The sequence below is a fragment of the Liolophura sinensis genome, chromosome 7 (genome assembly GCF_032854445.1).
Source record: "Liolophura sinensis isolate JHLJ2023 chromosome 7, CUHK_Ljap_v2, whole genome shotgun sequence".
NCBI lineage: Eukaryota > Metazoa > Mollusca > Polyplacophora > Chitonida > Chitonidae > Liolophura > Liolophura sinensis.
In genome coordinates, this window is record NC_088301.1 from 30,786,322 (window position 1) to 30,803,844 (window position 17,523).

Genomic DNA, 17,523 nt, shown 5'->3' on the forward strand with positions numbered 1-17,523 from the left:
ATTTTTGAAACGTCAACTTTGTGACTTTTCAGTTTTATTCGGAGCATGTACATGACGGTATAAGCAAGCGTGTGCTCTAACGGGTAAGTCGGTAACCAAACGTGAGGTCCAATTTCAAGCAGAAGATGCAGTGGATTTCACACTTCAAGAAAAAGGGAAGTTTAAGATTTGGAATCGTGGTGACAATTTGCAACATAACAGGTGACATTCACCTAAAACAGAATTTTTCATCAATTTCTGTTGAGGCCAGGAAGGGCCAGGCGATGCACCAAGAGGCCCTCTTCAAACCCTCAATTCTCGAATACTGTCTAAATCAATCTCAGCAGCATTTTGATTGTATTTGTGCCAGCTCACTACATTTGAAAGCATTGGTGCTGATCCATCGCAAACCGACATGCTAAGAAATTTCATTTCGCCGTTTGTGTTGTATATTAAAGGTCAAATAGAAGAAATACCATTTCCTTCATATCATCATTATCGGTATCCCTGTAACTGGAAAGTATCATAGACAAAATGGCTCTCTTCATGTTTACGCATCATTTGAATCTGTTAAAAGGCTCCATCTTATACATTATCACCCATATTTACTGTGAGAAAATATATATGTATTTGCCACCTTAGGCCTCTGGTGGCCGAGGAGGTTAACGTGCCAGTGCGGCACAATGACTCAGGCGCCTCGCATCAATGCGGTCGCTGTGAGTTCAAGGTCAGTTGATGCTGGCTTCTCCGGCCTTACGTGGGAAGGTTTGGCAGTAACCTGCGGATGGTTGTGAGTTTATCCCTGGCTCTGCCCCGTATCACTTACCATAATGCTTGCCCCCCTCGTTTAAGTGAAATATTCTCGAGCACTGCGATAAACATCAATCAGATAAATAAATGAACAAAAACAATATTTGTTACCTAAGCAGGTCACGTTTTTCAGACTGCCCGGTTTCCACCCACCATAATGCTGGCCGCCGTCGTATAAGTGAAATATTCTTAAGTACGGCGTAAAACACCAATCAAATAAATAAATAAATAAATATTCTGCTTATTAATTTAAGAAATACTGATGCATACTACTACCATAGCTGTTGTGATCTACTGTACTGTAAATGTGTATAACGATTACTGATTTACCGTTAACAAACAACAAACACGGAATATTACAACATGATACCTTATTTCTCCACCTTTATGTGGACATGGGGAGTGTGGAGGAGCGTCGAGTGCATTCACACCTACGGATGAACACCAATGTCAACTGTGATAAACAAAAATTCGCGTTCTAATTCAGATCTCCTGAGGTCGTCGTTTTATGACAATTTTATAATACGGGGAAATGTGTGATGTACTTTGCGATCTTTGTCATAACTGTATTTAATTCCACTAAGCCCGGAGCTACGGGCGTGACAGCATTCTTATTCCATCAGCATAGTGCTTTTATAAGCAGTTGCGGAAATTATTTACGGAATATTTGTTTGAAAGTTGAAATGGGTAACCTGCTTATGTCTTTCATTCTATCAGATTTATTTCCTGCTTATGTTTGGAAACTAGTGGTTAAGGATGAGTTGCGGCTCTCACTCACCTCCCCCCCCCCCCACCCCTCCATTTCCTTTCATAGTTTACGAGTAGTATACGAATGCTACACAGGACGCCTGGATTCGTGAGGCCATTGAAAACGGATAACTGCTTCTCTCTTAATATCAGTTGCCAGGTTATTTGCCACATATTGCATTGAGTACTGGTGTATTTAGTTGGTTTGGGAAGTGTGTCTTGCGATGATCGACTTAAACGGTCATGGGTTGCGAGTGGTATACAAATATTAGACTTGGTGCTCAGATAGATTAATTTCGCTGTGATGCTGAGGGATAGTTACAGAATAACACCGCTTAATATAAATACAGATTAAACAGTCCAGTGATATGCAATTGCGATGTATTATCGCCCAGTCTAGCAATAACTTACTCCTTATTTCCTTGGTCTTCATCGAATCTGTGATCCACCTGCTATGAAATTCATATAAAATAACACCTGTTACCATATTTCAGTGAATTGTTAAATTTTTAATCTGTTGGAAGACCTTTGTTCTTGTGGTAAAACTCTCAATGACGTTGCTGTTATATGCTGAGGTGACCCGACAATAAGTGTAGATATTGTAAATATTTTAAAGCCAAAATATCACAGTGCAACCTATCGAGTTCAGCATTGGTTACGTGTAAGCAGATGCCAATGGGAAACCTTTTCTCTGGCGAACGGGACTGTTTTCTTGTAATACACAAGTACCACGTTCCCAGTCTGCTCACTAACCGTCATTAAAAGTAGGTATGAAAAATAAATTACACAGCTTAGAAATGAGTTTCTTTAGACTCAAAAGGATACCGTCACTGCAAAACACTTAACTCTCTGTATGTTTTCTGTGTTTAGGAGTAAGAGTCATGATTTATATCGCCTTTCATCTAGTGAATTGGCACATACTGTCTAACATCAAGAAATACATTTATGTTCTAAGGGGCCAGATGTTCCTAGGATTTTGAAACCTTCCTGTTCATTTTAATTATGTAATTACTAATTACGGTAATGCAAACTCCAAAGCTTGAATGCCTCAGATAAGGAGGCGTTTTTAGGTGTGTGTACATTTACTGTGACTTTTTGTGACAAGGTGAGTGCATTCCGTCACAGCGCTACACCGCCACTGAAGTACCATGCCGAAGACACCAGACATGACGCCCCACCCCACTCACGCTATACTGTCACCGGGTGAACCGGTTCTGTTTCCTTGCTCTTACCTCTCACTGCTGAGCGCCAAGCGAGGCTGCATCAAGTACCATTCTTGGAGTCGTTGGTTTTATGTCTCAGAAGGCTCTAACTTGTTCATCCCGAGAAAGCTTGGCCAACGAAGTCACAGGCTCGAATCGAGCTCCTTTTCATGTAGTTTGCTGCTTTAAGTCAGGCTGTCTCCTAGGGGTTGTAGTTTCCCCCACCATAAATCTAACCGTCGTCATTAAAATTGAACGTCAATTCACAGAAAATTCTAGTTTTCAGCACTAGATAAGATACTGCTTTTGCCGAACACACGAGGAATACAGCCTCACGCGTTGGATATTTTTTTTTGTATACCTATGGGGTCATTGACGCCCGTGCTGATATAACTGCATGTCGACATTGTACCAGTCAAAATTTACTTGCCTTCATTTTCAAAACAGTTTAATTTAATCCAGCAGATAGCAACAACATGCGGAAAAACTTCTCATCGTGTGAGCCGTGATGTAAGTTTCTGTCGCACATCCGCAAAGCATTCGTGAAAACATAGCTCAAGGTCATATCGGTACTTTTTCACTTACATGGAGGCGGTGAATTTTACGGGTTGAGGACCTTTGGAAAGTTAGTGACGAAAAGATATGCATACCATACTGGTGGAATGCATGCGTTAGACTGCACCAACGGCCATACCCATCACCCATCGTCTCCAAAACGACGCTGAGAATGAACATTGAGAGCTGGGGAGTTCAAGTCCACCCCATGCGGATTCCCTTTCTGGTCATACGTTTGAAGGTCGGCCAGTAATGTGGGATGGCCGTGGGTTTGCCTGGAGTCTGATCCCTTTCCTCTCACCTTGCCTGCTACCGTTATAAAAGTGAACTATTCTTGAGGGCGGCGTGATATACAAATCAAATTAACAAATAAGAGGGTGGGAATCACAAATAGTCTCTTCAAGCCTGGATCAGTAACCAAAAGTAGTATAAAGTTAGTAGCCAAAAATAGTATAGTATAAAGTAAGTAACCAAAATTAGCATACAGTATAAAGTTAGTAGCCAAAAGTAGTATACAGTATAAAGTTAGTAGCGAAAAGTAGTATACAGTATAAAGTTAGTAGCCAAAAGTAGCATACAGTATAAAGTTAGTAGAAAAAAGTAGTATAGTATAAAGTTCGTAGCCAAAAGTAGCATACAGTATAAAGTTAGTTGCCAAAAATAGTATAGCATAAAGCTAGAAGCCAAAAGTAGCATACAGTATAAAGTTCGTAGCCAAAAGTGGTATAGTATAAAGTTAGTAGCCAAAAATAGTATAGTATAAAGTAAGTAGACAAAAGCAATATAGTATAAAGTTAGTAGCCAAAAGTAGTGCAGTGTAAAGTTAGTAGCCAAAAACACATGCTTTAAAATGTTTATGTATTGAACTTCTTAAAAATATACTCTGTATCTGGAACTAAGAAACTCTTGCCCATCCCGTCTAATGTGCACACACTTAATCTCAATACTCCCAGCTTTTTCACTTCATTCATTCTCAAGGCCTTTTACAGATTTAAGGCTCGGTTTTCACGGCTAGGGATTCACCCAATTCTATATTAAATCATCCCAGAAATATTTCTGTCTACAGCTGAGAAATACCAGAAAACGTCTCATTTATTAAACATCACAGGATGTAATAGGATTAAACGTCTTATCATAAGAAGTCCTCAGTGTACGAAGCCAGTATATCGCTCGGTATTTTTCTTCTTTAGATTTCTTTACATTTCCTCAAGGGAATTCAGCGCGTAACAAGCTGCGTGGCATTCAGCAGGTTTTGTCTGGATAATGTAGTCCGGTCAAAAAAGTGCTATGCTCTCATCTGCCCATGTCAGCGACGAATAAAGCGGTATCATCTCGTCCAGTAGCCCACGTTCAATACTCTCTGCTCGTATCTCAGTATGAGTCAGTCTGTAGGCAAATTCATATACGTAGGCAGTGATGTCTATCTGGAATTTACGGAAGTTAGGGATGTATGTGTGGAATTTAATAAGTGGCAAGACAGTCAAAACGAATAGCCTGTTTCACGATCCCGTTACAAAGACATATATATCTACTGTCAAAATCCGATTTTTAAATATGAAACAAATCAACTGATTGGTTGTGAAACAAAACATAATCATAAAATAATACGCACACTGTGAATACTTTATCATTTTAACAATTTCATATCACAGATTAAGAATGGCAATCTGTTCATACAGTGAACATAGTATAAAATACCACCCACGTACTCCATACACCATATTTTTGATCCTCAGGCAGATGAAGCAGGTGTTTCCAATCGCGCTACTCCTCGCATGGTTCGTGTCAAGAGATCAGTTTAGCTACACACCTTACCCGCGGGACTCTTCCCTCCACAGCAGCTCATGCCTGCATTCCACAGACAAGAACTCAACATACTTCAAGAACCCAACAGATCCACTACAACAGCAACTAAACAACACGATTAACGCGGTTGCTGTGAGTTCAAGTCCAGCTTATGTTGGTTTCCTCTCCGGCCGTACGTGGGGAGATCTGCTAGCAAACTGCGGATAGTCGTGGGTTTTCCCTGCTCTTTTTCCAATTTCCTCCCACATGCTGGCCACCGTCGTATAGGTGAAATATTCTTGATTAAGGCGTAAAACACCAATCAAATGAATCAAATAAATAAATAAACAACACGACTATAGGTGACCAGGCATAACAACCTCAGACACAGTACATATACATACATCTATTGACTCCTCTTCGTCATATGACTGATAAATTGCTAAGTACAACATAAAAACCCAGCATACATGCATATGCATACATAACAACCTCTACATTTATTCGTAAGGCTTTTTGGAGTAGAAATCAATATCGTTATATACAATACCGAAATACCACATAGTCACGCAACTTTCGAAAAAATAATCTGTTGAAACAGAAAATCTGTTGTGTGAGAAATTCTTCTGTATGTATTCTGTTGCAGCAGAAAATTCCGTTACATATATCACATATATTCAGTTGCAGCAGAAAATTATTCTGTTAATCCAACATAAAGATTGTATTATAGACTAACAGGATAATATGAGGAATCTATGGCACAATTTGACACAGAAATAACAGAATATGTCCTAGCGTCTCTCAGACAAAAGACTTTCTGTTAAAATTAACAAATTATTTTTGAGCTTACATTCATAACGAATCAAGCAGTATTATTTACTATGTATCCGAAACACTGCCAATGTGACCTAAAGTCGCAATAATTCATTGCTTCTCCGTGGAAGTTTTCTTTTTGCACAAATCTTAATTTGTACCGTACAGATTTGTACAAAAAATAATTTTAACAGCCGAAAAGAATGTACATGCCTTGTACAGTATTACGATTCAGAACCCATGCACTGTTGTGCAGATGTATACTATATTAAGGCGGCGGATCCATCACACAACCACTTAATGTTGTTCATGCACTTGGCGTTCTCTGCAAAAGGTCACTTGGGAAAACAGAACGAAAGCATCTCTGGTTGACATTAGTCTAAATGTAAGAGAGTAGTGACTTCCTAGATACAGTACGGTAGAGTGAAAACAGTCCCACACAAAACAATATCCCATTAGGCCTATTCACTGATTTGTTTTATTACTTTAATTTTTTGCAAGTTCAGTTCAGTTATCAGGCAGTCATGTTTGTTACTGGAGGAAACCAAGCCAATTTAGAACCTTACATAACCATTGCAATTCGTTAATTAACTTCACGAAGCAACAAATTTCGTTGGGGATGAGTTCGAGCGCGATATCCTCTTGGAAAAGGGTTTTAGTCGTCCTTTGGAGCACCGTAAAATAATTTGAAATGACCAAAAGATCTAAGAACGCCAAAACCTTGCACACGTATGCCACTGTACGCCAAGAAAGACTATAGGAAAGAATATAACAGAATTAACGCAGGTCTCTAATGGACCGTCTATGATCAGTCATAAGTAAAACGGCAAATAGTAAATATGAAAGTTAGTCTGAAGGTATAGACAGAGATAAACAAAATCTTTACTTTCAGTGTGCCGAAATAAATATTGCACAAGGAGAAAGGCAGCAGAAAGGTCAAACATAGCTTCCAGGGGATGTTAATTGGTTAATGTCGGCAATTTCTGTCACGTTACCGTTCGCCCTTTGCTTCGCACGGGTGGGTGTCATTTCAATGTTCAAAGAATCTTTTGAATGACACACCTGATTCCTTCTAGTTTGGGAAGGTGAGAAGTTTCTGTACGTGCCAGCGCCTCCTGGAGGATCACACAAGCATCCCCGACAAGTTGCTAGACACGAGATATCCTCTCCGTAGCGGTGGGCCTCGGGTTCTCGTCGGATCGCTCCAGGTACGTGATCATATGTGTGAAGTTTTTCGGACTTTCTGCAGAAGAGCGTCTTGACAAGGGATATAATCCGCCACAATAGCTCCTTTTTTAAGAGAATATATACCCATGGATCTAAGATCTGGTTGATCGAGGCAAGGCGAATCATGAGCAAATCAATCCTCTCATCTTTTGCAAAGGCTCCTGTCTGGTTAATTATAATACGTGCCTGCGAAAATAGACAGAAAAACATTTTTCTTAAAAATAAACTAATCGTGCCAAATCACCAAAGCCTCACTGCTCTTTATGTCGCCCCATTGCCCAAGCCTAATTAACACTTAATTAGAAACGAACCCAATTTGTTAGAAAATATGTCAACAGAAAGCAGCTGTCAAAACATTCATCAAGGAATAATTTCCAGACTGAGGTTTTCCGAATCGATTTCATTACTGGTGAAATTGTACTTGGTCTCCACAGTCTCAATTTACATGGAATGAATGTTGTGTTGTCACAATCGTCACCAATCGACGATGCTTATTTTGAACACTTTACAATTTACTTAATTGACCGTTTTCTATTTTTAAACCTTGGCCTAAGTATGATAGTGCTTAACCAGGCCACAAGTCAGATATTGTGTTTTCAAAAACGGCATTACAGTGACGCAGAAATCTTAGATGCGCCAAAGATTCGCTTAGATTCCGTCCAATGAGACCGGGCCTGTTGATCCCTGAACACCCATATCCAGGTTAATGGGATGCGTGCTAAGTCTGTAAATGTCAGCTCTAAGTGAGTCTGGTTGCGATTTTCGCGTGGAGGCTTTACCTCTTGCAGATTTTAAAAACTGCTTCTTTATAGATGCCGGATTGTGAGCACCTCCACGCAGTAGTATTAAAACAAACAGTTCCAGGGTAGTACATAACTCCACCCGAGCCTACATGGTATAGGCCTTACAATGGATTGGTCGAAAACTCAGTTATCGAAAGGAGCGTGCTAAATAAACATATTAAGCCAATAATTTTCTAACAACCGTCAACTTGAGCAATCTTGCACTGGTGCATTGAAGACCCAGTTATATAAGGTCTCATTATTTTACATCAGTGCTTTGTGAATCTGACCACAGTACCAAGACATCTATGATTTAAAAATAATAAGAAAGAGAAAATATTTAACTGAACTTCATGTCACTGGAATATTTGAATGGACTATGTCAACACTATGTCTGCCCATCCCCAGAATACAGTGAGTGAGTGAGTGCTTGGGGTTTAACGTCGTTCTCAACAATTTTTCAGTCATATGACGACGAAGGAATCATTAGGGTGCATGTACGTGTAATGTGCCTCCTTGTTGCAGGACGGATTTCCACCGCTCTTTTATTTGGTGCTGCCTCACTGAGACGACTTACCGCAGGCAAGCAAGCCGCCCCGCCCGAGCCATTATACTGATACGGGTCAACGAGTCGTTGCACTATCCCCTTCATGCTGAACGCCAAGCGAGGAAGTTACACCCAGAATACAGACGAAATGCACAAGCCTTATGATACAACTCTCCAGTCTGGTTGGTGCAGTGAATCTATGCTAAATTAAATTCCTACATTTACTTAAAATGCCTGTCATACGAATCAAGTTAGTAATTTTTGGTTTCCGAGACAAGTTAGAATTAACAATGGCGAAGAGAGAGATTATACAGCTTGTAATCTTTTGTGACACTGTATTTTATCGAATCAAGCGTTTGGTTTACGTGGAAAGATAATAATGTTATCAGTAACGAGAGTACGTCTCCGTAAGGATGGTTTGTAGGACTGGTTTAGCCAATCGAATAAAGTTTGAAGTTACCGGAATATTGATAGTGACTAGATGAGACCAACTGAACAAGATACCAGTCATGTTTCTTTATATATAGTTACTTATTTATTTTGTTGATTGGTGTTTTACGTCGTGCTTAAGAATATTTCACTTTTACGACGGCGGTCAGAATTTTGGAGGGAGGAAACCAGGCAAAGAACACGACCATCTGCAGGCTGCTAGAAAATCTTCCCACGTACGGCCGGAGAGGAAGCCAAGATGCATATTTGTGGGAGGCTCCGGAGTCATTGCGCCGTGCTAGCGTTCTAACTCCCTCGGCCACAGAGGCCCTCACTTCATTTATAACAGTTGTAAAACTAAACACACAAGATTTTTCTATTGAAGTCATAGTTAAATCTCCCATGTGTGTTGTAGCAACCCCGTATGTACGGTTGATACGATTAAGTGATTTATCTTCACATCTTGCTTTCATTTCTCTGCCTCTTGTGGGATTCTTTATAACGTATGACATACACTAAGAGATTTAAAGAAATTAAACCTTTTTAAACTCGTTAAATTAAACCTCTGTATATAATGCATACTGTCATACTTTTTGCCAAATTGGAATTAATAACACCTATAAATAACAAAACATAACTGAAAAAGGTATTGTGTTTCAAACTCTGTTGTGTTAGAAAGTGGCACAGTTCGATGACGCGATAACTGAAAACGATGACGCGAGTATACCATTGGAAACAAAAATTTTTGCGAGGTAAGGCAGATGTGTGCCGAAGGTTCTGGGTTCAGCCCTGATCCATTTCAGGCCAAAAAGCCTAATAAAGGTGGCTAAGATATCACGTTTTAGGGTAAGCAACTGATACCTGTTTTAACGGACATGCATATACTATGCACTATGACATGTACGTGCACTGTTGGGCGGAGATATCGTTGCGATATGATCAATATATATGTTTAACAACAAGATCAAACCGACCAAACGTAAACACATTTGGTGTCTTGATGTTTACTCAGCTTATTCATTGACAGGAACAATCTAGGGACAATATGGTGATAAAGTGGGTTTTGTTTTTGAGATACTTTATAGACAGGTACCTCTTTTAACAGCGCCCCTAATGCCTTTAACACTGGAAGAAAAGCCTGAAGTTTGCGCCAGTGCTGATGTTGGTTAAATTGTTACCTGCTGTGCTGAAAGTTACTTCCTTGTCTGTTATGAAGAATGCAGGACATATAGATAGTTCTCTATAAGAAAACCACTGTACAGGATTATCCCATTCTACCCCAGGTGCAATCATTAATATATTTATTTATTTATTTGATTGGTGTTTTACGCCGTACTCAGGAATATTTCACTTATACGACGGCGGATCTGAAATTATATAAATTGGCGACAAAGTATTGTTTTTGCTTTTCTACTTGGGGGATAAATTTGGCCTTTATTATCTGTTTGTTGCAGTTTGATTGAAGGGCTCATTAACTAATTGCTTAATGTTTAATATTTTGATATTTCCGGAAGTGAATGAGGTGTCATTCTCATCTTTTCGGAAATTTCCGGTCAACCGGATATCCGGAATTAATCAAGAAAATTAACTCCGTGTTAGGTTGTTACCAAATTGTTCCTGAATCTAATAGGGAAATTGTTGTTTTGTGCATGCCAATGCAGGATTTTTCAAAAAGCTATTCAACGGGACGATGTGGATAACGATTCCTTTGTCAAGACGAATTATTGTCAGTATATGCGCTTTATCACCGGTACTCAGACTGAAGAAATGTTGCTGAGAAAACCGTACATCAACGAACCAAGTTTTGTCTGACAGCCGCAACACAGCACATCGGGTGTCAGAAGGTTTCGTCATTTCCCATATATGTTAAGAGGTCATTTAATTTGTTTTATTTCTAATGCATAAAGCAATTTGAAAGTAGACTTTACATATCAAGTCCCTATCATATAATCCGACGACATGATATTAAAAAGTTGACACGATGTAATATCGGATAAAGAGTCACGACGTAAGGATCTGACAATGTATTAACGTATTTTGAGACGCAGAAATATTTTGTATTTACTATAAGATTAACAGGAAGAAATGTTTTTGTCATTTCGTCATCCTGGCTGGGGAAATTGTAAGTCGCCTGAGCATATTTTGTTGCCGATTTACTCTAAGTGCTAAATATAATAATCCTTTGAGACATTTGTTTGTAGACGTCAGAAGTTATTCTTTAATAATACCAAAACTCTGTAAGAAATACACTAGTATGTGATAAACTATTAGTATGATAAATTAAATTCGTTGTCTCCTCTTCAGTCTCTTATCCCATGCAATGCTTTGTAGCTTATCATGAACAACGCCATTAATCATAAGCCCAGAATGGCTGCACATTGTTTATTTGGTGCTGCGTGATGTCTCCGGTTACAGTTGGTCCATAAATATCTGTGACGTTTTTGGATAACCTCGACGCAGTGCAAATGCCAAACCTTCACCATCCGGTTTATCGTTTCCCAGTGGCTTCACGAAATAATTAGCTGTTCTCGGTTGCCCGAGAGAATAAAAGCTTTTGTCTAAGGTAACTCAAGTGGACACCGTAAGTGCTTTAGTATCTTAACTGGAGAGGTGCGATGGAGATAGGAGGTTACAGAGTTGATAAGAGAGATAAGGATCTCTGCTTAATGGTGTAAACATGAAATTACTAAGACATAGGCATGAAAGAGTCTCAGTTTTGGAAACAACATTAAAACAAAAATATTATAAAAAATGAAAAGCATAACTGTTTCATTGTTGGTAGAACTTGTTTGTTTCTGTTATGAAAAACCATGCCTAATTGGCCTGGAATTTTTTCAGGTTAATAGAAGTTGTTGAATGTGGAATAAGCCAAAAATATTTACAGGCTTTGCGTGGAAAAGAGGTTTGTAAGAGTGCAGAGGCACCGGGAACGCTCAAATGGAAATCCAGTGAGTTCTTCTTAACGTTGCAGTTATAAAGCAATCTACCTAAGTCCTTGGCTGGTCTTGCCTGGTCTTGCAGAGAAGTCTTAAGGGTTTATTGATCCCCTATCTGGTGCACGTGCTTACTCTTGGCAACCACAAATTGATACAAGTAAAACATTATTTAGCGAGTACAAAATGTTACCCCTACACTGAGCTTACTGAGATTTTAAAATGACATCAATTTCCAGCGCTATTTCTCGTGATAAATTGTCTCATTAAAATATCCAATACGCAGTCTTAAAATATTCCTGAATGAGTCTGTTAAATGGAAAAGCTTCCATAAAAATATTTCCTCTCTCCTGGAATCAAACTCGCTTATATACAAGTATTGACTAAAAAGGCAGACATTCTTAAAAAGTAGAAACGAAGGCACGGAATGAACAAAGTGAACTTTATAGCTGCGACGGCAAAGGCAAATGTTTTTTCGTTTACTAAATTGATTTATACCTATTCTGTATTTGCTTGATAACACTGAGTGAACACAAATGTATAGATTAGCACCCTAAAAACTTACATTCACAGCGATAATGTGCCACAGTCCAATGTCAAATTCCAAGAACTTAATCATCTTACCAGAGATCGGTAAAACTGAACGAGTTTCCTTGGAGCTAGATGTGAAACCAACGATGGTGAAATAGTACGGAGTCAATTTATTTCATGCCCAAGACTGGAAAAACTTTCTTGAATCTAAAGTACAATTACTATACAAGATGCCTGTGGGATAGTACGTTTTGTTCTACGGAAAATGAAAGTAAGATCAAATGCAGATTTTTCCTATTTAAGGCCCTTTTGAAGAATTCATTATAATAAAAATATGATTACTTGAACCAAAATTATTACTGTGTGCGTTATGCAAATTTAGAGCGATATAAAGTATTCCGGGGTATATGTGATAAAGTGATGTTGGTTCACGCAGTCATATGTTTCTAAATCGAAAACAAGGAAATATTTGCTGGAACCACCACAGCTATACATTTTATGACTCTCTTCTCATCGTTCCACTATGGCCCAAGTTATAAGATGTAACTTCATGCACATGAGATCAGACGTTCGATAACTATGATTTGTTGCATTTTTTGATTATTTGCTTAACATAAGTTTAATATGGGGATAATGATTAAACCAAGTGATTCATTTGTATTTTGCCAAGATATATTTTAAGTTTAGATTAGTTTCTAAATATAATAAATGTGCATGGATGATGGCCTGTATACACTTCCAGTTTTAACTGCCTATTTCATTGGCTACACCTGTTATATAACAGTTTTCAGAGCACAACTCCATTGTCAATCCGTAGAAGATCTCTGACGGTGAGCAGGTTGATACAAAACACGGAGTCTTGTTGCAAAGGTTCCTTTGTCCATTTCTACGACGCTGACGGAGTCAATGAGACTGGGATATTGAAACATTTTAGACTAATAGGTCGCTTCGTGACTGTTTGTGGAAGCTTCCTAAATTTGACGGATGGAACCTTACCGGAAACCGTCCAGAGAAGGAACGGAGATCCTGTAGTGGTTCTATCAGACTAATTTGTTGATCCATGTTCTAGGGAGTATGGGTCAGCACACCGGACGACCCTCCGCTCCATCATGCGAGCTGTTCTGTCCACAGCACAGAGTTTTTGTCGATCCAGCTCACTGGATCCAGGGAGTGGTGGCACTCGATCACTGATGTATCAGCAGATAAATTCCCTGATAATAAATCGTAAAAAATGCTTTTCTTGATAAAAAAGAGCCCTTATCAAATGCTCCTTTGTATGGGGAGAGGATGCGGAGTTTACCGCTGGTTTTGATCACAGCCTTGTCTAATTAATAGTTCGGATTAAAATACAGCGTAAAAAGACATGACTGGTGTCTGCATGTTATCGGGCATGGTCAGTGACGCTGGAAACTCTAGGCTATTTTGAATACATTTAGATTATCACTGAAAACACAAAGCTGACAGCCTTTATGTTGGGTCATATAACATCCTGTTTTATATTTCATTTCGGTTTTTCTCTATTTCGGAAAATCTCGCGACATAACTTGAGAAATGCCCGGTGCTTGTTTCCACAATCCTTCGATTGGATGGTTGACGTTTTAGATTCAAATGTCAACTCTGACGCCTAAATGTATTGCAGTGTTATTCAAGAATACATTACAATTTATGAAGACAGATTCATCCCCAGATTCGTTATTCTTTCGTGCAATATATTACAACAAAATCTCAAGGCAATTATTATAGCAGGAAAGAACAGATAAAAAATCTGTTTACCGAATGCAATGGATCTGACCAGTGTTATACTTTACGTATTGACAAAGTTGACAAATTTACGCCACATATTTAACGGTAATTGGTACCAGCGATTCATCATTCGCTTTATCTCGTATATCATATATAAAAAAACCGATCAGTGTTAAAGCGTTCTATATATTCTTCAAATGTCAGCAAATGGTATTTTGTGTACATCTATATGTCAAACTATGTGTCTGCATTTATATGAATATGTTACTGTCCGTTTTATCAAGGTAATTTGCTCTATTAATAACATTTACCGCCTCTTTAGAGGGCTATTTATCCAAAATTGCAAGTTACACGAATGAAGGCAGGGGTATATCTTGCGCGTATTCAGAATTCCCATTTACATGTAACAAGCGCAGAACTGTCGGAAATGTTAAGGATATATGCACATTTTGACATTTGCTACACACATTTTCGCACTGAAAAACAAGAAACTAACATAGTTTTCCATACGATGCACTTACGGCTTTTACAAGGCACTTCTGTCCATATGCGCATAAAATAACAATCAGGGGATATGTAATTTTGTCACCTTAAATTATTCTGATTTTTGGCGACGTGTTAAAACCACCATTCAGAGGATTCCGTTGAGTACACGAGACGTGTTTAGAATATTTCATCCGCGACAGAACTATTTGTTCAGGGTTCCATGGGAACAAAATCTAACAGATCGCAAACATTCACTCGGATGGAAAACACATGATGTCTACGTGCAAGTTAAGTTATCGCATGGATTACTGCCACGGTGCATGGGTACCTGACATGTTGGATGCATGGTGGAGGAGACAAAAGCATTTATAATGTTAGGTTAACATTTTCTAAAGTGTTAGAAAACTGAATGCCTTACAGAATGATCAGAAAATGTCGTAACATTTTTTAAAGTGTTTGGCAACTGAACATCTTATGAAATGTTGTAACAAAAAACTTATATGAAATAACTACTTTTTAAGTGTTGCAATCCATCATAATGTGCTATATCATAGTAAAGATGTATGTGTGTAAATATTTATAACTAGCGGAATGCAACAGAGGTCAGAGTAACGTTTTATGTGTTTAATTTATTTATTTATTTTGATTTGTGTTTTACGCCGTACTCAGAAATATTTCACTTATACGACGGCTGCCATCATTATGGTGGGTGGAAACCGGGCAGAGCCCGGGGGAAACCCATGACCGTCAGCAGATTGCTAGCAGACCTTCCCACTTACGCCGAAGAGGAAGCCAGCATACTTGAACTCATAGCGACCGCATTGGTGAGAGGCTCCTGGGTCATTACGCTGCGCTATGGCGCTAACCAGCTGAGCCACGGAGGACACTTTTGTGTTTAAAGGAGTCCAATAGATGGTAAGGGTCAGAATTAAGGTATATGTTTTTTAAAGGGCACAAATGATGCCAAAATGGAGAGTAAAGGTGTATTTGTTAAAAAGACTCAATTGATCACAAAGGCAACAGTAAAGATGTACGTAATTAAAGGGGCTCCATACATGCCAAAGGTCAGAATAAAGATGGGCGTATTTAAAGGGACCCAATAGATGCCAAAGGTTAGAATAAAAATGGGCGTATTTAAAGGGGCCCAATAGGTGCTAAATGTCAGGATAAAGATGGGGGTATTTAAAGGGGCCCAATAGATGCCAAAGGTCAGAATAAAGGTGGGTGTATATAAAGGGGCCCAAAGGTCAGAGTAAAGATGTACGTATTTAAAGAGACCTAAAAGATGTCAAAGGTCAGAGTAAAGCTGTATGTTTTTGATGGGGCCAAACAGAAGCCAAAGGTCAGAATAAAGATGCATGTATGTACCAGTACTTACTACTAAAGAGGCCTAACGGATGTCCGAGGTCCCTGTGAAGATGTATGTGTTTGAAGGGCGCAACATATGACAAAGGTCAAGATAAAGCTGTATGTTTTTAAAGGGGCCCAACAGATGTCAGTGTTAAAGTAAACATGTATGTGTTTAAACGTGGTCCAACACATACCAAAGGTCAGAGTACAGATGTATGTATGTATCCATCCTTACTTCTAAGGAGGCCTAACAAATGTCAAAGGTCAGAATAAAGCTGTATGTTTGTAATGGGGCCTAACAGATATCAACGGTGAGAGTAAAGATGTTTGTATCAATACTTACCACCAATGGAGCCCAACAGATTCCAAAGGTAAGAGTGAAGACAGTGAGAAGAACCAGCATTTCTATCTCAGCATAGCGGCTCCTACGACTGGACACCCTAAGAGCCAGTGTCTGTTTGGTAAGCAGCTTATGCTTACAACCGACTCGAGTCAGAGTGTACATGACAATGGCATTAAAGATAAATGTGATCACAATGGACAGGACCCCGAATATACCAAACACGTAGCAGTAAATTCGGTCCTCAACTCGCGAACTGTAGTAATCAAAAAAGCACCAGGTTTTGGGGTATTTTAAGATATTTCTCCCTAATCCGACCAATGGCAAACCCGCCAGCACAAGTCCTGCCACCCAGGCAACCAACAGCAGGGTTAGCGCGTGCCCGGGGGTGAGTCGTGTGTGGTAGAAATATGGGTGACGAATACAAACGTAACGTTCCAGAGACATTGCACAAATGATGAAAACGGTAGTCGCTCCGGCAAATTCCATCATGAAAGCGAAATACTGGCACAGAGCGTCTCCACCTATCCATTTGAAATTATTCATATATACTGCAATAACCACGGGGGAAGTGGTCGCTGTGCCTGTCAAATCCGTGATCACAAGCCCCGCTACCAGACGGTAAAATATCGTCTTCCGCTGAGATGCCGGAGAACGGGCCAACACCAGTAATGCCAAGAAGTTTCCAAGAAGTCCAGAAGCAAACATTATCGATGAATGTAGCACCGTTTGGTTTTTCTTCGATGCGTAGATTTGTCTGGTGGCGGTATCTGTAAAGTTGCAGTTGGAACAAAGCATGCTGCCATCCGTAGAATTTTCACCCCTAACACCAACTCCCTTAAGCAGCAAATGTATGGAGCTGTGATAGCCAGCAGAGACATTGTCTAGGATCTGTACCTGAGTAGAGGTCTCTAGACTCATCGTCAAAGACAAATGCTAAGTAATGGATGCCGTCCGGCGCTCGTCTTCCACTACAATAAGTAGAACAATGTGGAAAGCTTCGTGCGCTTCGCGATAAGTTTTAGACCAATGCTTTCAACACTAGGCCCCTCATGACGCGAGGGCAACCACGTCTTGTCCATTTCGTATATAAGTAGATTATTAAAAGTTCTGGTGGTCATGAATTGATAATTGCATTTTGCTTCACTGCTATACGCACTGACTGAAATTATACAAATTGTGTATAAGCCGCTGGGATGATATGTGTTGTTATCCCGAACACCGAATAAACATTACAGTAAACTCATGTGTACTTCTCCAGGGC

The 17,523-nt window shown here is 39.4% G+C and overlaps 1 protein-coding gene across 1 annotated transcript; it reads right to left on the reverse strand.

Annotated features, from left to right (window-relative positions):
* Positions 1-5,776: 5,776 nt before the first annotated feature.
* On the reverse strand, positions 5,777-17,180 carry LOC135470839 (prostaglandin E2 receptor EP4 subtype-like). The gene is made up of 2 exons (XM_064749885.1): positions 16,263-17,180; positions 5,777-7,304 (listed from the first exon to the last, which is right to left on the reverse strand). Exons 1-2 carry the CDS (start codon positions 17,178-17,180, stop codon positions 6,828-6,830), a joined length of 1,395 nt encoding a protein of 464 aa, XP_064605955.1. The 3' UTR covers positions 5,777-6,827.
* Between the last annotated feature and the right edge of the window lie 343 nt (positions 17,181-17,523).